Source organism: Ambystoma mexicanum, chromosome 2q (genome assembly GCF_040938575.1).
Source record: "Ambystoma mexicanum isolate Mex_15411 chromosome 2q, UKY_AmexF1_1, whole genome shotgun sequence".
Classification (NCBI taxonomy): domain Eukaryota; kingdom Metazoa; phylum Chordata; class Amphibia; order Caudata; family Ambystomatidae; genus Ambystoma; species Ambystoma mexicanum.
This window is the reverse complement of record NC_090924.1, coordinates 205,404,150-205,427,143: the sequence shown is the minus strand read 5'-3', so window position 1 is coordinate 205,427,143 and position 22,994 is coordinate 205,404,150. Positions and strand designations below refer to the sequence as shown.

Genomic DNA, 22,994 nt, shown 5'->3' with positions numbered 1-22,994 from the left:
GAGAGGTGGATGTGCCTGAACATTGGTCTTCTTAATACACGCTCCCTAACCAAACACGCCATCAACATCAAAGACATGATATCCTCCAACAATTTCGATATTCTCTGCATAACAGAAACCTGGCTCAAAGACCCAGTAGGGCCTACATGTGAGCAGGCCATTCCAGCAGATTACACTATTTACTACGACAACAGAATAGAGGGCAGGGGAGGTGGGGTAGCAATTATTGCTAAGAACAGCCTCAAACTTTTTAAGGTATCTGTAGGTTTTAGCGGGTGCGAAGCACTACACCTCAAACTGATTTTCTCCCCCAACAATTGTCTCAACTTGATAGCTATCTATAGACCACCATCATTGGTCTCAGATTTCTCACTGGAACTTTGTTCTCACTTAAACACTTTGAGATCCACCAATGTGTCCATGGTTGCTATGGGAGACTGGAACCTCTGGCGAGGCAATAAGAGGGACAAAGGGGCTATAGCATTGGAAAAAGCTCTGAACAATCTCGATTTCAAAGTCCTTAATAAAGATCCCACTACCCCCCAGGGTAACCAGTTGGACTGGCTGTGTGGTCACAACATATTCTTACAAAACTGTAGCACCACTCCCTGCATCTGGAGTGATCATCATTTGATATCGGCCAACCTAAAGCTGCCCTGCTATGCTTATAAGCAAAATCCTCACATTAAGGCAGAAATCAGAAATTTAAAAAATCTAAACGAACTCCAGCTAAAGCCTTGCTTAGAGAAAATTCTGTGCTCTTTTCAGGAGCAGGACTCATGTACCGAACTGCTAGACAAATATAACAAACACTTACACGAGTTAGTAGAAACCATGGCGCCGCTCACCACCAAACTAACTAGGAGTAACAGTAACAACCAAAAATGGTACACACCAGAGCTTCTTCTATTGAAGAAGGAAAAACGGACTTTGGAAAGAAAATGGATCACAGATAAATCGGCGTATAGTAAAGCGAGCTGGAAAAGGAAGGATAGGGAATATAAAGAGAAAATTAAGTCAACCAAGGCTAATTTCTTCAACACAGAAATCGAGCAAGCTGATAATAATACTAGCAAACTCTTCAATATTTTGAAAAGTATAGAAAAACCTACATCTCTTACTCCCCCATTTACGCCATCTGAGGAGGACTGTAATATGGTGCTCAATGCATTCCAAGCCAAAATGGAAAAAGCGAGACAAAACATTATTAAAGCCAGAACTTCCTCAAATCAGGAGATCTGCCCCACCGAAGGGAATGTATCTGTCAGAGAACAACTCTTTAAATTTGACCCTATCTCTGAAGCAGATATGCTAGAGGTGATGAATAATATGAAACCAACTACCTGCGCAGAAAATATCCTGCCCCCTGGTATTATTCTTCAACACAAGGAGATATTTGCTCCCATCCTCCGGAGAATAGTGAACGCTTCATTTCAGGAGGGCACAGTGCCTAAAGATCTGAAGAGTCACTATCACCCCACTTGTTAAAAAAGCGGGACTAGATCCCAAGGATCCCGCAAATCTGCGTCCCATAACCAACTCGAATTTTGTTCTCAAACTGTTGGATAAGGTAGCCACACAGCAAATCCAACACTTTGTTGAGAATCAGGAGATTCTGCACCAGCAACAATCCGGCTTTAGAGCATCCCACAGCACTGAAACAGCTATGCTAGACTTGCAGAATCAGATGCTGACTATGCTGGACGACAACAAATTGGGGATGCTGATGCTTTTAGACCTTAGTGCAGCGTTTGATTTGGTGGATCACCACCTTCTCATCAAGGCGCTTAGGGAGAACGTTGGTTGCTCGGAGGGAGCCATCGATTGGCTCCTATCCTTTCTTTCCAACCGCCAAGCGAGAGTACATTGGGGTAGCAGTTTCTCCGACCCATGTGACATCATATTCGGAGTGCCTCAAGGGGCTAGCTTATCCCCAATGCTTTTCAACATATATATGCGCACTTTGTGCAGCCTTCTGGTGAAAGCCGGAGTGTCATTTACAAATTATACAAATTACGCAGATGACACCCAACTCATTTTGGAGTTGGGGGGGTAGGAATCATGCCACGGACAGTGAAGCGCTCACCAAGGTTTACAAGTTAATTGACTGGATGCAGGCAAACTGGATGTGCCTGAACGACTCTAAAACCGAATTAATGTTGTTTGGCTCCAGTCGTCAGTTGGAAAAACTAGGGGCAGAGTACAACTTTTTTCAAATTAAAAACGCCATTATCCAGGTGGTTCCCAAGGTGAAGACTCTGGGTATGATGGTCGATTCAGTCGTTGACTCTCACGCCCAGACTAACTTCCTCCAAAAAAACTCAGCATACTATCTCAGGCTTATGAAAGCAATCAAACCACTGCTTAATGAAGTAAACAGGGCAACGATAGCCAGAGCCATTATTCTCTCACGGCTTGACTATGGGAACGCCCTGTTGTTGGGGGCCGCATCCAAGGATCTATCTAGTTGTCAGGTGATCCAGAACAACGCGGTCAGATTAGTGAAAAATCTGAAAAGGAAAGACCATGTTACGGAAGAGAGGCTTGCACTGCACTGGCTCAGAGTAGAAGAGCGTATCAAGTTCAAAGCCCTCTGCCTGGTACACAAGTGCCTTTATGGCACAGCGCCTGCCTACTTGAAAACTCACAGTGCCCTACAACCCCAGCAGAAACCTACGCTCGGGTGGAAAATGCCTCCTACACGTGCCCAAGTTTAAGCTAAAAACAGGGCTGGGCAGATCCTTTCTTGTGCTGGCTCCTAAACTGTGGAACAGCGTCCCCGAATCTCTTAGGTCTGAAGTCAACCACTCTGCTTTTAGGAAGATGCTGAAGACACACCTTTTTAGATGAGATCTTGGGCGCAGGACTTCTCTTGAGACCTCGTTACGCAATAGTATCTGTATCTATCGTCTGTCTCACACGTGTTGTCCGTCTTGTAGTACCAGTGTTTTATGTACAAGCGCCCTGATGCCCCCGGGCTACCGGCGCTATATAAAAAATTAAATACATACATACATTGCGTCTGTTTGATAGCTATTGGTATCTATGGCAATGATCCAACACTCCGTTAACCATGTCCATTACATAACGGAACCCAGCGAGGTATTTCGTCATACTGCAGAATACGTACACAAATATAAAGAAAAATCAAGATGCCGCCCGAGTTCAAAATATATCCGGACACCAGACGAAGGCAGGGTTCTGCTTAGAAGTGAACCTGCATTGATTGCATGACCATCTTGTCATTACTAGTGAGTATGCCAGACTGGAGCGTTTTCATTAATTTTATTTAATAGCAGTATTGCGCTCACATTAACTCTTAAGGCCCGCGTTACACGCACCTAACATGGGTGAGTTAATGTGTTCTTGCAGAACAGGCGGATGCCTAGCAACACAGGATCGGGACACACCAGGAATGAACTTCAGCAAATGTATTGTGTAACACACCACAAATGGTGAGATCCTTTTATTCTTTTCAACCAAAGACCAATAATGTGCTCACTCAGATTGCCTAGAGGTTTTGCTTTATTGGAGTAATCTATCAAATCTCATACAAATTCATTGGAAATAGTGGATGGACACAGTTTCTGTATTTTTATGACGCCATTAATGAGATGCATTCCACAACAGTGGTTGAATGTCTCTCACGACACCATATTATCTTCTACTTCACCAATTGACTGTATTTCACAATAACCAGATATAAGAGCTTAATAGAACATAATGGGCCTCATTCCGAGTCTGGCGGTAAGGGATAGCGGCCACCGCTAACGAGACCGGTGGCGCTAATCCCTTACCGCCATACTCCGAGGTTCCCTTTGCTCCCTGGCCCTTAACGCCTGCTTTGAGCAGGTGTTAAAGTCGAGGGCGCAAAGGGGCCTCCAAGCCAATAACGGTGACCGTAATGAACGGTCACCGTTATTTGCATCTTCCCCATTCCCATTGAGCCCTATGGGGGCTCATTTGGGAATGGGGAAGAGCCTTGGTGAATGGGGAATTACCGCCCCGCCAACCTTGGAATGGGGCGGTAATTCCGCCATCCACCAAGGCGCTGCCGGTCCGGGTACGGCGTCAACCAAGGCGTTAATAGCGCCATTGGTTAGCGCCGTACTCGGAATGCGGCCCAATGTATTGTTAAGCAACACACCACGGTGCAAATGCATTGACCAGTTTCCTTTTCTGCACCCCCCCTCCCCCAACCACCGCTGCCCTGTCACCTCCTTTTCTTCATTTGACGTGACTGGTACAATCAATTGATTCATTGTTTTACATGGATGTTTATTTTCAACATCCTGTTGTATTAATGTACTGGCTAAATCAGATGTTCACCTGATCATTTTTGCCTTGATGAGGACCGCATAGGCCGAAACACGTGTCCGCAAACACAGCATACCACTTTCACTCCTTTTGAATAAAAAAACTGCTACTTATACAACTCAATTATTTTTCTTGAATCTGACAAGCGCATTGATAGGGGCACATCCATGTTTTCTTGCTTCTCTCTGCTAGGCAGGGGTTAGCCCAGCAGTGCCACTGCCTGCAGCTTTCAAGCACTTGGGAGTACAATACCTATCAACTAATTGTTAGGCTGAGCGCCCATACTCACCTGGTTTACCTACCTTCTCTTACCTAGTAATAATTGGGTACTAGTTTTTCTTTGTCCACTGAAAGGGACCTTATTTTGTTCCAACCTTGTTTTTTTACAGGGATCAAGTGTGGTTACAAAGAGCCCTGACCAGTTTTCAGGGTAACAGCCGACTTTGTAAATCAACATTGTGATTCACTGTTCTCAAATGTATTTTATGTGGAAATCCTCAAGACATGTCAGTTTATATGTTGAGGTGATGGCAATCTGGTGGTTTAAACCTCGTACAAATAACCAGTGGTTGGATTGCTGTTCAGCAGAATGTTCTCGCCATTGTTTACACTAAAATAAGGCTTACTCAGAGTTTAAGTCCTTATAGAGAAATGGAATTAATATACTTCATTTTAATTATATCATTGTCAATTTTTTATGCCATTGCCGGGCTTGAAACAAAGGTTGGATAAGCAAGAGCTAAATGCAGCTCCACGCTACCCAGCTTTAAGCAGTCACAAGGATCTACCACTGGGTAACAAGGAGCTAATATATGGAGTTATCTAAATCTTGCACACAAGATGCAAATATAAATAGAGGTGTCCTAATGTTTGTTTACAGGTTGTCCCAAATGCGCAGAGTTAGTTTCATGGATGTATTTGTTCGGAATCTGTTCTTGCTAGGTGTTAAGATGGATTTCTAGAATCTGGCCTGGTGGACCTATTTTAGGAGACCGCTATAGTTGGGATGAACAGGGGAACTCTGAGGTTAGCCAAACCCAATCAAGGTAAGCGTAGAGTGGTTAACGCTTATTCTCAGGGGAAAGTGAGTGGGGTCAGTGTTCCACAATGAGTCCACACAGTGAGGTAGACAAGAATTCAGTTTAGACGGGTAGGTACAGAAATACTCTACTATAGCCCCAAAATGGCACTAGAAAAACCAATCCATTAGATAATCTCAAATGACATTCAGTCGACTTTGACATCCTTATTTCCTGACTGTGTACTGTGGCTTGGGTGTTTGACTACACCCCCTCCCCCCCTAAAATGGTTTACCTCTTCTTAAATGATTGATCCCATCAGGTTAAGCTGGGTCCACACTTGTCTGACTCTTTACCAGCCAGTTGTGCGCCCCAGGGCTCTTTGTCCCCACTATTTATGTGTGTCCATTGATGAGCATTTTCTCTCAATTTAATCTGTAATATTCTTATGGCGACAAGACACAAATCTACGTCTGGCTAAAACAACCAGTGGAAGCAAAATAAAAAAATTGGATGCTGGAAAATAAACCAGTTAAATCCTTTGAAAACAGAAGTTGTTGTATTCAGCTCAAAGATGAAATTTTATAACTTTATGCAAGCTGTCTCATGTCCAGCACTCTTTGAAGTGCCAGCAAAGTTCACACTCGTTAAAGAACCTTGGCTGTATTTGGCAGCCAAATCTGAAGTGCAATCTGCAGGTGAATCAAACTGTTAAATCTGTCTACATTCAACTTAAATTTTTGAAGCCTCTTAACTTATTTCAGAGAGTGGTCGTCAAGCGGTAGTTGGAGCACTAACTCGAAGTTATATTGTTGTAATGCCCTGTATATGGGCATCCAAAAAAACAGACCCAGAATTCAGCCGTTTGGCTAATTTCGTCTTTGCCCAGGAAATCTCCTATTTCCAAGTTTCATGGCAGCCTCCACTGGCTCCCGGTACAACAGAGGGTTCTGTTTAAGACCCTCTGCCTGGTTTTCAAATGCATTAATGGCTTCAAAGATCAGTCTCACCTAAATCTGTAAATTCGATCCCTTGGACAATGTCTTTTGGGGGTTCCATCCTCTAGGTCTGTCTCTTGGGGAGATGGATGTTGCTCCTCTGTAGGTATGTTGCCAACTGACCTACGAAAAATCGATTCTCTAAGTATCTTTAGGAAAAGGCTTAAAGCATACCTTTTTTAATAAAACAGCTGTGTCTTTGCGCCCTGTTCAACTACTTTTATCATCTGCATCTAGATGCAGACTCCACGCGATATGCGCTATGCAAGTTAAATTCGATCAAAACCTATTCAGTCACTTTTGGTTCGTGGAAATGCATACAATTCACTTCAACACCTGAAAGGAAGGTAATTATGCAAGAATTGAAGACCCTAACTTTATGTCCAATCCCTATGTTGAATGGGGTCTTGTGCCCAAATGTTTCTTCACAGGAGAGGGGATAAAGGCAGGAGGAGATCTTGTGGTGAAAAATATTACCGTAGACTTCTCTGATTTTACGGTAAGAAATTATACTTTTTCTTTCTGTGAGAACTGCTTTTACAAAAAACTTTAAAAAGTGAAGGAATGAATGAAATCCAATGTAGACAGTTTCTGATAGGGGAAATGGGGGCAGCTGTATTATGAGCGCTCGCCCCCCTCTTAACTCCCCATCTCCGATTTCCCCAAGTGACTAAGCAGGTCAGATGGAGTTGCTGGAGGTAGGGTTTCCTGCTGTCGGAACCAATAGAGGATGCCCAGGTGCTGCGGGAGCAAGAAAGATTCTGGTTGGGACCAGTAGCTGAGCTCAACCCTTTCCAATGAAGAAATTCAGCAGGCACTGGTGCAGGTCTCTTCAGAACATTCTACCAGACTGAAGGAAGCCTGTTCCAGCGACAGTCACCGCACACAGGCGACAGCAGGCGTTGCTCCATTTGTGATCGAGGAAGACCTTCCAGGACAGGAACCCTTGATGCTTTGAAGCTGAAACCTGGCAGGAAGGTCACTTGTAGAATGAGCTGCTGGTCCCTAAAGTTCCCAAAGTAAAATGTGGAAGGGGGCACTTATGACGCAATATCCCAATTCAGAGGTGGTTGGTCCAGCATGGTGTTCGGGACGATTCAGAGGTCTCTAGGAGCACAAGACATTGAGACGGGTTGGTCCCACCAGTACATTATTGTAATGTGGGTGGGCACCACAAGCCTCGAACAAAGTTCTACAAATTAGATTACAAATAGTTATAGGTGCAAGCCTCAAAGTGCCCCGCAACAGGCACTGGAAGTACATACAAAGAAGACTGCACAATCCTAATAGTACCTCTGCCAAGTCAAATTGTCACAACTTTCATGTGTTGGTAAAATTAATAGACGTTACTTCACATCTCATATACATCATAAAATATTGTTTTTTCAAATGTGCAGGAAAATGCCAGTTGGCCAAGGCATTTCGGACCAGGAGGTCCTTCATCAAGGCAAAAGCTAGCCTGCAGGAAAGTCCTAATATGGTTATGCTTTTGCCTGGGAAAGCTACAGCTTTCGCGGGCTAGTGCATGCCGTGTGTGTGTGGACCCATGAAAGGGGTGAGCCTGCAGTGGTGGTTTATGATGTACATTGGATGTGAAGGAAATTCTATTCATTTTACTTTTGGGTAGATTTTCCTTTTTGGGTGACATTCTACCCACTGTGAGTCACCCAGCATTTTTGCTGGACTATTGGATTTTTGACTGATTCTCCTGAGCGAGTGGGAACCTTTTTCCATTTACTCATCCTTTTAATATGACCTTGGGAACCATTTTCCCCTCTTTTTGGTACTTTTCAAAGGAGTTATTCTGCCAACTTTTCTGGCATCTCCCTTTTTCCTATTGCAGCACTTTCTGTGCAGTGTTGCTGGTAGTTCCTAGAGCTTCCATTTTTATTTTTTACCAGTGATAACGCATGTTCTGATGCTTGTGAATCTGCTTAGCATCACATGCTGTGCATGTAGTCCGCATCTAGTGGTAATTGCAGTGTATTGCATCTTTCTTTTGAAGTTCAAAAGGGGATGTCGGCATGGTCGTGACTGTAACACTATCCGTGACGTGTAGTGGTCCCTCAAGCGTGAGGTCCCTCAGATTGTTTTTTCCACCCAAATAGTTGGTCGCCTAATGCAGAGCTCGAGAGATTTAATGTTGCTCAATTTTGATTACTTTGTCCCACAACCTAAGGTCGTCTAGTCTCCCGACTAGCTCGTGGACTTCCTGCCACCAAAGACATCCACGACTGCTCGACGACTGGTGACCCAATGGTCGTCTGACTGCTTGGCCTCGACCCTCCGGCCAGGCCTTTACAGTAGGGCCCTGGGTTTATTCTTTTTCAAGAATGCATTTCATTTTCCCTTCTCGTTCAATATTTGGCCTGGCTGCAGTCTCCCTCTGCTATCGAGAGGACGCCCTTTAAATTTTGTCGGTTGTGTAACCACAAATTCCCTTGGAAGGACACCCATCGCCGTTGCCATCAGTGCCTACCTCGAGACCACGACAAGCGTTCTTGTAAGTCCTGCAAGCTCTTTTGTCCCGAGACATTAACGGACAAGCAGACAAACCGGTGGGAGGCCTATGCGATGCAGGCCGAAAGTCATTCCCCCGTTGGCGCCATCACTTTGGATGACGAGGAATCCATCGGCAGCTATGGCTCTGAACTGGAAGCCATCAACCTTTCAGGGGAACCCTCAGGTTGCCAGATGACCGGCCCCGACGCAGGCCACCGACTCTGTTATGGGCAGTTCATACCCCCGCGACAAAGGCACACACACACCACTAAAACACAAACACAAAACCTGTAAGGCCTTTATCAACGGAAACGTCCAAGAAGCGCATAATGCCAACAGGCCCGCTGAAAACTTCGGCGCCTTCCGCACAACCGTCTTCTCGGCATGCAACTGGGCTTTCCTCTACAAGGGTGTCCCCCTAACCCCCCCACAACACAGTTGCACCTAAGGCTTCAGTGGAGTTGTCAACCGCAACAGCAGGCACGTTGAGACCTAGCATTCAGCTGCTGAAAATACAGCTGAAAATACGCAAGAGTCTTGCAGATATTATTTCGGCAGCAGGAGAACTTGGGGTCACCCCCTCTCGTCGAGAGTATTCTGAAGCCCCCCAGCCTCTCTCGGAGGCTTTATCAGGAGAATCTCCCCCTTCTGACCAACCTTTTCCACCTCCAGACCCTTCTGCATCTTCCCTGTGGACTAGGCAGAGATTTGAGAATTATATGGACACAATGGCCCAATGTATAGATTTCTCAGATAAATATATTACTCCCAAGAGACTTAGGGAAGAGGACTCCTGCCCCATTCCACAAAAATATTGCTGAAGCTTCCTATTTCTACACACATCCAACGAGGATGTCTTGGATTATTTGGTACAGGAGGATACATACAAGGACAATACTTTTGATTAGGACACAGTTGACCAGGACCCAGACTGGGATCAGGATCATTCAGATCCAGGGGCCTTGGCTTTCACCCCCTGACCCGGACATCATTTGTCTAGATCCACCTCAACAGAGGCAGTCCTCACCTGTGGATGACCAAATGTTGTTTAATGCCAGTCTAAAGAGAGCGGCAGATCATTTTTAGATCGCTACACCCACTACATGCTACCCACTAGTCAGGCTATTCCATTACACAATTCAATAAACGCCTAGCTCCTTTATTGTCCCCATCCCTCACAAGGGTAGTCCACCCTCGGGTTGAAAAAATGATTCCATCTGACCCTATGTACTTGCGTGGTCATGCCACACCAGACTCCTTGGTGGTTACATCCACTAGAAAGCGGGCAGTGTTTCCACTGTTCACAGTAGAAGTGCCCCTGGGTAAAGATTGCAAAATAAAATTTTAGACTCTCGGGAAACTTATTGCTGCCTATTCAACCAGGATCGCTAATAGGACTTTCCAGGCTAGCTACAGCGACGTCCAATGGGGCCTACTCCAGAAAGACCTTCGAGGTCCCAGAGCCCACGCGATCACGCCTGCTGGTGGTTGTGACTGAGGGCAGACGGGTGACGCACAATATATTAAACACACTGGATGCCGCTAGACCCGGGGGAGTCTGCTTAAGAGACACGCCTGGCTGAAGAACTCTGGTTTTAAACCAGAAACTCGGCCACGTTTATTCATAAACCCATCTAGTACTCCAACCTCTTTGGTAAAGTAATCGATGACGGCCTGGAGGCTGCCAAGAAGGAGCACGCAATGCTGAAATCGCTCAGCCAGATCACGGCCATGGGCATCTAATATGTGCATGTGTGGATATGATCGGACATGGACATCCAATATGTGAATAGAAACTCGTATTCGAACAAGTGACAACAGTAATCCATTGAGCTATCGGCTCTAGTTACCAATAACCAGTACGTTCACTTAAAGATTGATCCTAGGAGTGAACAAACAATTAAATGATATTGTCAAACTATTTTGACAGAGCAAACTCCGAATCCCATAAGAATAAGCACATGAAACGTAGGCACGTAGAATCGATAGGAACACATTGTCTAGCAACGAATATACACACAGCACTACTGCGGTGTATGTGTCGGTATGGTGACTGTTTATCACAGAAATGTCTACAGTATTTTGGTAAGAAAATTTAACTTATTCCTCTCTTGCCGTAGTCTGAAGAGTACTGAATAATTAGCAGGTCACTAACTTTTAGTCGGACTCTTACCGTCATCTTTCACTTACATTAATTTGGACGCTTGCCCCCAGGGACCCACGCAGCACTGGTGAACTGTCGGCTACCATACGAGACAGACCTGCAAAAGAACGGCATCACAATCTCCTTTTTACCCCGAAGAGTGAGTTGAATATAACCAATATATTTTAAGAATGATACACAATTTAAAATAGTTGGGTAACGCCACGCATCAGCGAATCGTAATGCGTGCACTCTATCAACCAGTTGAACCATGTAGGACTAGCAAGTACTTGGAATTTGCCCACATGCAAAACGCTCTCACGGGCGACATAACATAGACTGTCGGTGAGTATGACATCTAGAAGATAGCTAGCAATTATTTCACTAATGAGTTAGCAGAGGAGCGGCTTTCAATTTGCCGTAATTGTACTTCCGGCAACCTTATGCATTCTTCACAACTTTATGAAGTGCCGCTAATATTCACATTAAACGGGAGCCCATTAAAGATGAAATATTTTCAACACAAGTGGCAGGTAATTGGTGTATGAACACCGATGAAATTTTACAAACGCCCTATCTAAATGGCATAACTAACGTAAGATGAATGTGTTTCTGATGTTTGTTAATCTGCTTAGAATCACATGCTGTGCATAGGTCCGACATCCAGTGGTCACTGCGGAGTATTGCATTTTGTTTTTCGTAGTCGAAAAGGGGACGTCGACAAGGCGTGTCTAACACTATCCCTATAGTGACGTGCGTTGTACCCACAATCCCTCACGCGTCGACGTCCCTCAGATTGTTTTTTTCCGCCCAGCTACTAGCCGCCTTTATGCGGAGCTCCTCGAGAGACATTGCCAAATAGTTTCTTCGACCTTTGGTCGTTTGTTATTAATATCAATAACGTAGATCCCTCCCTCAACGCAGAGCCGTTTCTCCGCCGAGCAAGATCTTCGACGGAAGGATGAGCGGAGGGGATCCTTCGGCGCTGCCGAACACGTGGCCTGGCCTCGCCGGCCATACACAGTAGGGAGGGTGGGGTTTTGTGGTCTTTCTTTCTTCTCTTTAAGAATGCCTTTCTCTTTCCCCTCCCTCTCTTTCGAAGTCGTAGTCACACTTATTACCCTCAGCTATGGAGAGGACGCCATTTAGGTTTTGCCCGCTTTGCAAGGGTAAATATACCTGGAAGGATAAGCGCAAACAGTGCAACCGTTGCTTACCCCTCGATCACCAGGAGGACGGCTGTGCGGCCTGTAAATTACTAAAGCCCAAAACTCTAAAAGACCGCAGGGTCAAAAGGTGGGCGGCCTACGCCATGTCACCGCCGACCGTAAGGGTCGTCAGCCCTCCCCTCCCCGCCACCGCTTCCGCGACAGGCGACTGGGCACTCTAAGAATAAGGGCGCTAACACCAAAACATCCGGCGACGCGCATCGCAAGAGCGCTCACGTTGCGGGCAAGTACTCGACGGGCAAGGACTCGACGGTGACCGATCCCTCGGAAGAGAGAATGATCGCCGAAAGTCTCGCGCGCATAGCATCTAAGGACGGCCAGAGACGTACGGCGAGTGAAACGCCGAAAACCGCTCACAAGGCCAAAGATACGGCAAAAACGCCGGAAAACAGATCAGGCCAGTTCCCGACGCCGACAGAAGGCCCTAGCCAGCAAGAAGGCTACTCAGAAGGCAAAGGCTCTCTTTCTTCGACGTTATGCGACAGAAACAGACAATTACAGGAGGAAGAAACTCCTTTTTCTTTCCCAGACTGTCCTGGCCGACCTCAGTGGACCTTTGAAAGGTTCCAGACCTGTATGGACAAACTAGACAGGTTCATGTCCATCCCAGAAGACAGGGCACCCAAGAGACCAAGGGAGGCACCCCTGGAGAGTCCAAGGGCAAAATACCAGAAGTTTTATAACCCCATACAGGAGGACATATACTCTTACAATCCCAGTGAGGAAGACACCTTCTTCCAGGAGGAAGATGAGTTCACCTATGTTGAGGACCAACAAGAAGAGGAAGGTTTTCACGAGGAAACTAACCTATGTGAGGAGGGATTCCAGGAAGACGAGGGCGACCCAAATCCCTGGCAGTCACCGGCTAGGTCGACTGACACAGGCAGTAGCAGTATAGTCATCAGGTCTACTGAAACTACACCAGTCGGGAACCCTTCGCCTGTAGATGATCAACCCACCTTCAATGCACTGCTGAAGAAGGCAGCAGCACATTTCGAAATCGAAACTGGGGAGGCCACCCCAGACACCAATTTTGTGGAGAGGATTATCAAAGAAAACCCCCCCCCCCCACTAGCCAGATTATACCCATCCTCGCCTCAGTTAAGAGACGTATTACACCTTCTCTTTCCACTCCTGCATTGGTGAGAGGGGGTCAATCCGAGGATTGAGAAACTGTTCTCTCCCTCTTAATCAGACCCATTATATATTAAGGGTCACTCAATCCCGGACTCCCTGGTCGTGACCAACACCAGGAAAAGGGCAGGAGTCCCACTATCTACTAGCGAGGCACCCCCAGATAAAGAGGGGAATAAGCTGTATGCCCTAGCCAAGAGAATCACCACCTCTGCAGCATTCTCTACCAGAATCGCCAATAATAATACCCTATTGGCAAGCTACGCCGATGCTCAATGGGCTAAGCTCAAACAGGACATCGAAGAAGTTCCCGAACCCCTAAGGACTCGTTTACTGGCTACAGTTAACGAGGGCTCTCTGGTCAATCAAAGCATCGTCAAGAATACCCTCGATGCAGCAGAGACGGCTGGCCGCACTTTGGTACAAGGAATTTTACTGAAGCGTCACGTCTGGCTTCGCAATTCCGGATTTAAGGCGGAAACACAAGCGTCCCTTATTAATAAACCCATAGAGGAGTCCAACCTCTTTGGGAGAGCAGTGGATGACGCGCTGGAGAACGCGAAGAAAGAATTTGATACAATAAAGACCGTAGACCAAATTTCAAAACCCCCTAACAGGCGGGGATTTGGTAATAAGCGCTTTTTTCGTGGACAACGCCGGCAACAAAACCAACAGTATTCTGCCAGCAACTACCAGGGTAATAGCGGCCAGTACAATCAGAGGGGTCAACGCCGTGGCAAGGGAAGAGGCCGGGGTTCCACCCCCAGAGGCTCCCAAGCCAACAACACCACCAAGTGACGCGAAGATTCGCGTCCCCTCCCATGCAACGCCGGTCGGGGGCCGGTTAACATCCTTTCTTCCAGCATGGGAGGGAATAACATCAGACCGCTGGGTACTTTCCACCGTAGCCCGCGGCTACTGTATAGAGTCCAACAGTTCCCCAACATACAGACCCCCGAGGGGACGCCGCATGACACCAGAACACCTCGCCATCCTTCTACAAGAAGTGGACCAACTGCTGGAAAAAGGAGCCATAGAGGTCGTGCCTCTATCTCAGGTAATGGAAGGTATTTATTCAGTGTACTTCCTTGTACCCAAAAAGGATCTAACCATGCGCCCTGTATTAGATCTGCGCCCAGCGAACAAGTTTGTCAAACCCCAAAAGTTTCGTATGGTGACCTTACAGGAAGTGATCCCACTGCTATCACAGGGAGATTACATGACAACACTGGACATGAAAGATGCATACTTTCATATTTTAATGTTGCCAGCGCACAGAAAATACCTCGGGTTCATGATAGAGGGCAAACACTACCAGTCCAGAGTGCTACCCTTCGGCATAGCATCTGCACCAAGGGTATTCACGAAAGTACTGGCAGTGGCAGCGCCCCACCTGCGTAGGTTATCCATCCCAGTATACCCTTACCTCGACGACTGGCTCATAACAGGGGATTGTTACGAGACATGCTTCTCAAACACCCAAAAGACTGTAGACCTTTTGTTCCAACTGGGCTTCTCGATCAACGGGTAGAAGTCCAGCTTAGACCCCAGCCAAGTCAAACAATTCCTAGGGGCTCTAATTCGAACAAAGGACGGCCTCGTCTTCCCCTCCAACAAGAGGGTCCAAAACATGCTGTTTCAGATCCCTCAATATGTGGCAGGTCGAGAGGTGACGGTGCCCAAAGCGATGCGATTGCTAGGAATGATGGCGTCGTGTATTTATTTGGTACTTCACACGCGCCTGCGCCCAATGCAAGAGTGGCTCAACAGCCAGTGGTGTCAGGCCAGCGGACAATGGGACGATCTAGTGGTGGTCTTGCAAGCCTTGGTTCTCTCGCTACGGTGGTGGACAAAGGAAAACCTGATAATAGGGAAACCCTTTGCCAAATCCGCGGTGGAGGCCACTCCAACCACGGACGCATCCCTCACAGGATGGGGGGGGGGGCTCACCTATCCCATCGGACTGCTCACGGAGTGTGGACTCCAAACGTAGCATCCAAGCACATAAACCTACTGGAGCTACTGGCGGTGTTCAAAGCACTAAAAGCCTTCCAGGAACACCTACAAGGGAAGACAGTGATGGTCCTTACAGACAGCACCACAGTCATGTACTACATCAACAAGCAGGGGGCCACCCACTCTCCAGGACTGTCCAAGCTGTCCCAGAATATATGGAAGTGGGCTCTCAAACACATGTTCCTACTGTCACAACACGTACCAGGGGAACTCAATCTGCTAGCAGACAAACTCAGCAGAGACTTCCCCCTGCCCGAAGAGTACGAATGGCGATTGCACAAAGACATCGTCTTAGACGTCTTCACGCAATGGGGATTCCTGGAAATAGACCTGTTTGCAACTCTGGAGAACTCACAATGCCAAAGTTACGCCTCCAGGTACCCCCAGAACCAGTCCAAGGGGAACGGTCTGTCGATTCAATGGTCAGGGAAATTTGTTTACGCCTTCCCCCAACTCCCCTTCTTAACAAAGTGGTGCACAAGATGCACCAGGAGCAAGTTACCATGATACTAGTGGCCCCAATGTGGGCCCGGCAGCCATGGTTCGCTCACTTGATGGAGATGTCCCCATCCCCCCCAGTGAAACTTCCTTGCCCGTACAACATGCTGTCACAGGACAAGGGCAGGACACTGCATCCATGCCCTCAGACCATGAACTTAGCAGCCTGGCTCCTGAGATCATAGAATTTGGACATCTACAACTCCCGCAGAGATGTATGGACATCCTCAGGGAAGCCAGAAAACCTAATACTCGCCACTGCTATTCTAGCAAGTGGAAAAGATTTGTCATCTTGTGTAGAGGTAAGAGAATCAACCCGGTTGACTGCTCTCCCACACACATTGTTCTGTACTTGACCCATTTACTGGATTCAGGTCTAGTGTTCAATTCCATTAAAGTCCACCTGGCGGCACTTTCTGCATACCCAACTTCCCAACTTAGTGTCGTGGTGGAAGATACCAGTTATCAAGGCCTTCATGGAGGGGGTAAAGAGAATACACCCTCCGATAGCTAACCCAGCTCCCGGATGGGACTTGAATGTGGTACTTTCTAGACTCATGGGCTTGCCTCTTGAACCCATGCACAAGGCAACTCTTAAAGACCTCTCAAGACTGCTTTCCTAATAGCTATCACCTCCATTAGGAGAGTAAGTGAACTACAGGCTCTTTCTGTTCTAGACCCCTTCGTAACAGTTCACAAGGATAAGGTGGTTCTACGCACACACCCAAGGTTTGCACCAAAATTCATCCTGAAATTCCATGTAAACCAGCCAATAGAACTACCAACGTTCTTTCAAAACCCTTCCAGCTTGGGAGAAAAAGGTCTGCATACACTAGATGTATGCAGAGCTGTCATGTTCTACATGGAAAGAACCAGGCCACTGAGAAAGACTAATCCGTTCTTTGTCTCGGTGGCAGCAGGAAGAGAAGGAGATGCAGTCTCAAAGTCCACTATATCTAGATGGATTGTTCAAATGCATCACTCCGTTTCTCTCTTGCTAAGAGAGAACTACCCTTCAAGCCAAGAGCACATTCTACTCGAGGCACTGGGGCTTCCATAGCGTTCATTGCAAATGTTCCCCTTGAGTCCATCTGCAAAGCGGCTACCTGGAGTTCTGTGCAAACCTTTACAAAACACTACTGTCTAGATGCACACTCTAGATCTGACTCCCAGGTGGGACGGGCAGTATTAAGACATCTTTTCTCTACTGTTCCTTCTCATAACCCACCGCCAACTCCGGGTACTGCTCGCTAGTCTATGCACAGCATGTGATTCTAAGCAGATTAACAAACATCAGAAGACAATGCATTACTTACCGTAAAAGCATTTCTGATGGTTGTATCTGCTTAGATTCACATGCGCCCACCCTTCCTCCCCGCTCGGATGGAAGGAACATAGACACCTTTCTACATCTCTCTTTTCTGTACTCCCTCACATATAGAAGGCTCCCTAGGGGCAGAAAAAATACAAATAGTGGGACCTCGACGCGTGAGGGATTGTGGGTACAACGCACGTCACTATAGGGATAGTGTTTTACAGACACGCCTTGTCGACGTCCCCTTTTCGACTACGAAAAACAAAATGCAATATTCCGCAGTGACCATTGGATGTCGGACCTATGCACAGCATGTGAATCTAAGCAGATACAACCATCAGAAATGCTTTTACGGTAAGTAATGCATTGTCATTTCGCAGCTGAATCTAAAGACTAAGACACCAGTGATCCAATAAGAAAGAGAATCAAAGTAGTACCCATTAATTCACATCGGTATCAGCAGCCAAAGCAGAAAGTACAGAGAAACTATGCTAAAATAGGAAGTGCTGTAATTTATGTTTTAGAAATGTGAATCTAATGTAAACATGGAAGATTGAATATAATACGTTTTTTGCTCCTGAAGAGAACTCTCTTGAAACTCGTAGAGCTTTAGTCCTTAATATGTATTTGTTTTTTTAATGTTTTTCTATGTTTATGTACAATCATTGAATAAACTAACTCAGATGAATGTAATGAATGCTATATGAAGCAATCCAACAATTCTCATGACCTAGATGAACTCAAATGATTTATAAGTGTGATACTAATTAATATATGTTGAATAAAGAACACATCTTGAATAAATTAACAGCAATGGTTATTGCTATAATTCTCTAAAGAATTGTTCTATCATTTATCCGGTTGAAAAAATGGTGTCATAAGATTGAAGTACTTCCAAAATCTGACGGATTCTTTACAGCGACTATAGGTGTTCAAGGGATGGGAGTGTCCATGAAATATGGACACTTTGTTTGTTCTGTACTTACAATACTGACTAGGTACCAGAGTCAGCTAGATCTCACCTGCACCCTTAACATCAAACTTTCTCAGAGCTACGTGATGGCTTTAAATTCATGAACAAATAGAACATTGACAATATCTGGTGTGCTTAACGACTTGTAAATTGTGAGGCATATCAATCTAACCTTTGTTCATTTTTATTTAGGCTGGTTACAAAGTTTAGAACCATTTTGGGTGGCAGACCTGACTTTCTCCACCACCCTTTTGGGGCAGTTCTTAGAAGACATGGAGGCATATGCAGAGGTAAAAGAAGATATCCAAATTTGTTTTTTGTTACTGATCTTATTTCAAAAGCTTTCTTGTGACTTCACATACAATGTTTTTGAACTGGAAAATACCTTTTAGCATTTAAAATGTATTGGATAAAGGTTTTGAAACTTGGTCATGTCTAACTTGTGGAAACCAGCTTCTCTTGGATATACGATTGTGCCTCCTTTTGTGACTTCTCACAATCCTCTGAGATCTAATTTTGGAGCTTGAGCTGTGGGTCGCGTATCTTAATTAGCAACCTGATTGTGCTTGTAAGTTCTTCCTCCGGGCTCTCATTCCTTTTAACTATGAGATACTGATTGTATCCCGTCTGTTCGCTACATATCCAACTCTTGAGAGCTGACATCTCTAGGTTCTTGTCTGATCTAGGTTTCGTACAAGTGTTGACTTTAGTCTAGTATTGTTGAGTGAACACGTAAAGAACAGGCCCAGACTGGAAAACTTGTAGATCAGCTCTGGTGAGCCTTTGGAGTTACCAATACTAGGCAAAAGTCAACACTTGTACCAAACACAGATTGGACAAGGACCTACAAATGTTAAATCTCCAGAGTTGGATACGTAGCAAACAGATTGGATACAATCAATATGACAAAATTAACAAAAGGAATGAACCCTAAGGAAGGCCCTTCCTCGAAAAACACATGGCCTTATGTTTTAAGCATAATAAGCTCATGTTACAAGCACAATTGGTTTGCTAATACGTAACCACAGCTCGAGCGTCATTCAAATCTCATCTGAGGATTGGGAGAATGTATGGTTAAGTTTCACTAGCTAACAAGTCAAAGAAGGCAAAATTGTATATTTAGGAGAAGCAGGTTTCCCTTTTTGGTTATATCAATGGGGATGAACTGAGAAGCGTTCGTTCCAATGGGACTGGCTGCAACACCTGCAATATAAGCAATAGTAATGAAATTGTGAACGGAGGCGCAGGAGGCAGAAACCTATTTTCTTAGAATGTAATCTCTAACTTGTGAACCTGCACAATTTGTACAGGTAATACTTTGAATTTCTGTTTGCAGGACCTCAGCCATGTTGCCTCTGGAGAGTCAGTTGACGAAGATATCCCGCCTCCATCCGTGTCATTGCCAAAGCTTGCAGCTCTTCTTAGGGTGTTCAGTACCGTGGTTCGGAGCATAGGGGAGCGTTTCAGTCCCATCAGAGGTCCTCCAATCACTGAGGCTTATGTAACTGATGTAAGGCATTCATTTTCCGAGGTTTTGAAGACTGTTTTGTATAGCTTTACCATTTTGTATTTACACTTTACATCCCAAGTTAAGTCTCTTGGTTTGGTGTAGGTTGGCCGCGCGTTGTTCATGCATCATAAGATATGAAACTTCTAAATTGTAAAATCATGATTTAACTGAATGAATTGCTTTTCTCAACAGGTTCTTTATCGGGTAATGAGGTGTGTGACAACAGCAAACCAGGTTTTCTTTTCAGAGATTGTGCTCACAGCTGCCAATGAGTGTGTTGGTGTGCTACTTGGTAGCTTGGACCCAAGCATGTCTATACGCTGTGAAATGGTAATCACGTATGGGTTGGATCAGCTAGAGAATTGTCAGACATGCGGAACAGATTACATCATCTCAGTCTTGCATCTACTTACTTTGGTATGTACTCTGCAATTAAGGCATTTAGCACCTCTATTAAGAAATATACTTGGTGACAACTGGTTTTCTTTGTATGTCTTCATAAAATGGAAAGTTCTGGTTGTTTCACTATTTGTGTGATAAGTACACTGTACCTCAAATCTTTACTTTATCAAAATCTACTTTTATTTGCATCTCAATAAGGTCTAATTGCAGAGGTTGCAGTGAGCTTAAATAAGCTGTTTTTGTTGATTTTCTCCTCAGATTGTTGAGCAAATCAATACAAAATTGCCATCAACATTTGTGGAGAAGCTATTTATCCCAGAATCTAAACTACTTGAACTACGATATCATAAGGAAAAAGAGGTAAAATACATTTTAGCAAAGTTGAGAAGCCAATGTGTTTGAATATAACATTACAAATGTATAGCTCCTCAAATACGTAGTATATTTGTTTTAAAGACATTTACTGTTGGTTCATAATACAGTTGAGATCATACATGATTTGGTTTTCTTTAATATTTTTTTTGTTTTGTGATGTTATCACACAAAAATATCAATTATTATGCCGATTTGTGGAATCAAGATCTAAATGCCCCCATTGTGTGACAATACATTTAAATGGAAAATGTACTGCTAGACAGGAGTGGCAGTTTGACTTGCAGCACTCAGTGGTGCAGCGACACCAGCCCAGTAGGTAAAACCACAATTCAAATTTAAATAGATGTTCAGAAATGTATGAAGTAAAACTAGTGTGGATGGTCCGCTAATCAAAGCTGACCCACCACTTACGAAGTGAGTGCACATTTGTACGTAAAGCAAGCTTATTGTACAATCAGCCAGGAGGGGCTAGATGATGCAAAAGATTCAAACTAACCAGAGTCTACTGGAAAAACACAAACACTTCACACTATATAGATTTTGCAACAGTTAACATACTTCCACATATTTTAGTATACATCACCCCCCCCCCATACGTGATTGGTCAAACCTATACAAAAGAAATAGTCTTCTCTAATTCCCAAGTTCTCATTGGTCACATTCTATCTACCATCAGATCATGTTTACAGCACACCCCTTTTTGAGATTTGTCTGTGGTAGGTCATATCACATTACACATTTAAACACAAACATAATTAATTACAAGTGCTAGCTAGCCTGGGACCTTCTAACTCCAGACGTGATTGCACATGGTTTGCAAGGACACTTCAAACAATATGGGGAGGGGAGAATAAACCAGTTTCCTTTGAACTGGTGATAACTATCTCCCCGCGCAGATTTGCTGGCATCCTTGTTTCACTATAATCTAGGCGACTACCAATTCAATAGGTGTGATACTGGAAATGCATCGGAGGGACAGGGCCTCCATATCCTTGTCCTTTATTGCTTTTTATCGTGTGTTCTGTTGTGTTTTCCATGCAGGAGTTCAAGTGGGACTCCTGGCGGTGCAGCTCTCTTTTGGTTTGATGAACAGACCCATGGGATACCCTTATGGCACCCATAGGTAGGTGTACAACCCTGTGCCCCTAATGTATGTTTTTGGGGACCTGTTTGTGACCCCCAGAGCAGGGTACGGGCTGGTGGCAGCTCCATGCTAGATTGACTGGTGCCCTGAGCGTCCTCCATTTTGGGATGCCCAGGCCCTGTCATTTGAATCGGTAGATTCCTGATGGAGACAAAATGGCCCCCATGGCCTCTTGCCTTGCATCGCCTTTTACCTTGATCTTCCCGAAGTCCTGGGAAGCCCTGACTCTGTCCCTTCCCCCTGACTGGCTGTTGGGTGGAAGTTCCATATATGGTAGTGTGGGGAAGTGCTGACCAGACTGGCTGGAGCCTTCTCAACGACCGTATGTTGTGGGTGCTCCTGTGGGTGGGACCTGGGTGAATGGAGTGTGTGACTAATCCGCATTCTATGTTGTGGATGTCTAGTATCTGGTGGTTGACACAATGACTGAGACAGCCCTGCCCGAAACCGGTATGAATGCAGTGTGGAGTGTTGAATGGCTGGGTACTTGTCCCAATACACTTAACTTGTTGTGAGTTTCTGGAGAGAAGTGAATGTCCTGAATGCACCATGTGCCTGATTGGCTGGCTGGCTGGCTGCCTGCCCTTAGTCGTGATTGGATGCTTGAGTATGACCCAGTGGAATGAATGGAAGATCAACAGTATATCTGGGGACCTCTCACTGCTAGGAATCGTGTTCAGAAGCTGAAGTCCACAACGACGAGTAACTGAAGCTTGACCTTGAAGCCCTGCTGGACGAGAAGAATTGCTGTTGCTCTCCTTCACAATCTGAAAGCTGCTGTGCCTCCGAGGACTGACCCAGAGAGGACCTGGTAAGGCGCCCTCTTCCTGATCTACGAGGGACCATCGTGCGCCAGCAGACCTTTGCCAAAGCTCCCTGGTAGACGGAGCTCCGACAGGCTGCCGACCTGATATGGGGACTGCTGCGGAACTCCAAAGAGGAGCACCCGGACTGTTGTCCGCCACTGTCGATGACCGCCGTCACCGACTGGAGCCGCAGTGCTCCCGTTTTGCCTAAGAACTTCATTGATTCAAGGACACTCATCAGCATCGTCGCTGCTGTATCCCGCTGGAGAAGGCCTGACCGTCGACGCGCCGAGGAGCATCCACCGGTGGGTTTCCTGCCACCCAAAGACCACAGACGCTGACGACTCGACGTCCTTGCTGGGCCACAGTTCTTCACTCTTTGCGGTCTAGAACTATCGACACCGAGGTGCCCCGCACGCCTCTTCCTTGCAGGACGTTTGCGCTTCCCCGTCAACGAGCACCGCTAGGAACGACACGGCCACTTCAACATCGTAGCTCGACCTGTTCTCCGTCAGACGTTCGACTGCCCGTGACTCCTGCCTGAAAGGGAGGACACTCAAGAAGGGCCGTCGATTCCCCGACGAACGCTACAACGCCAAGGTACTGTGGGGTT

The 22,994-nt window shown here is 45.7% G+C and overlaps 1 protein-coding gene across 1 annotated transcript in view; it reads left to right on the top strand.

Annotated features, from left to right (window-relative positions):
* The window catches only part of SMG1 (SMG1 nonsense mediated mRNA decay associated PI3K related kinase), a 2,768,248-nt gene that overhangs the window by 169,380 nt on the left and 2,575,874 nt on the right, over positions 1 to 22,994 (top strand). Inside the window, exons 9-12 of the mRNA XM_069647131.1 lie at positions 18,337 to 18,434; positions 19,481 to 19,654; positions 19,847 to 20,071; positions 20,315 to 20,416. Coding sequence (XP_069503232.1) covers positions 18,337 to 18,434; positions 19,481 to 19,654; positions 19,847 to 20,071; positions 20,315 to 20,416 — 599 coding nt within the window. The remainder of the gene's footprint in view (positions 1 to 18,336; positions 18,435 to 19,480; positions 19,655 to 19,846; positions 20,072 to 20,314; positions 20,417 to 22,994) is intronic.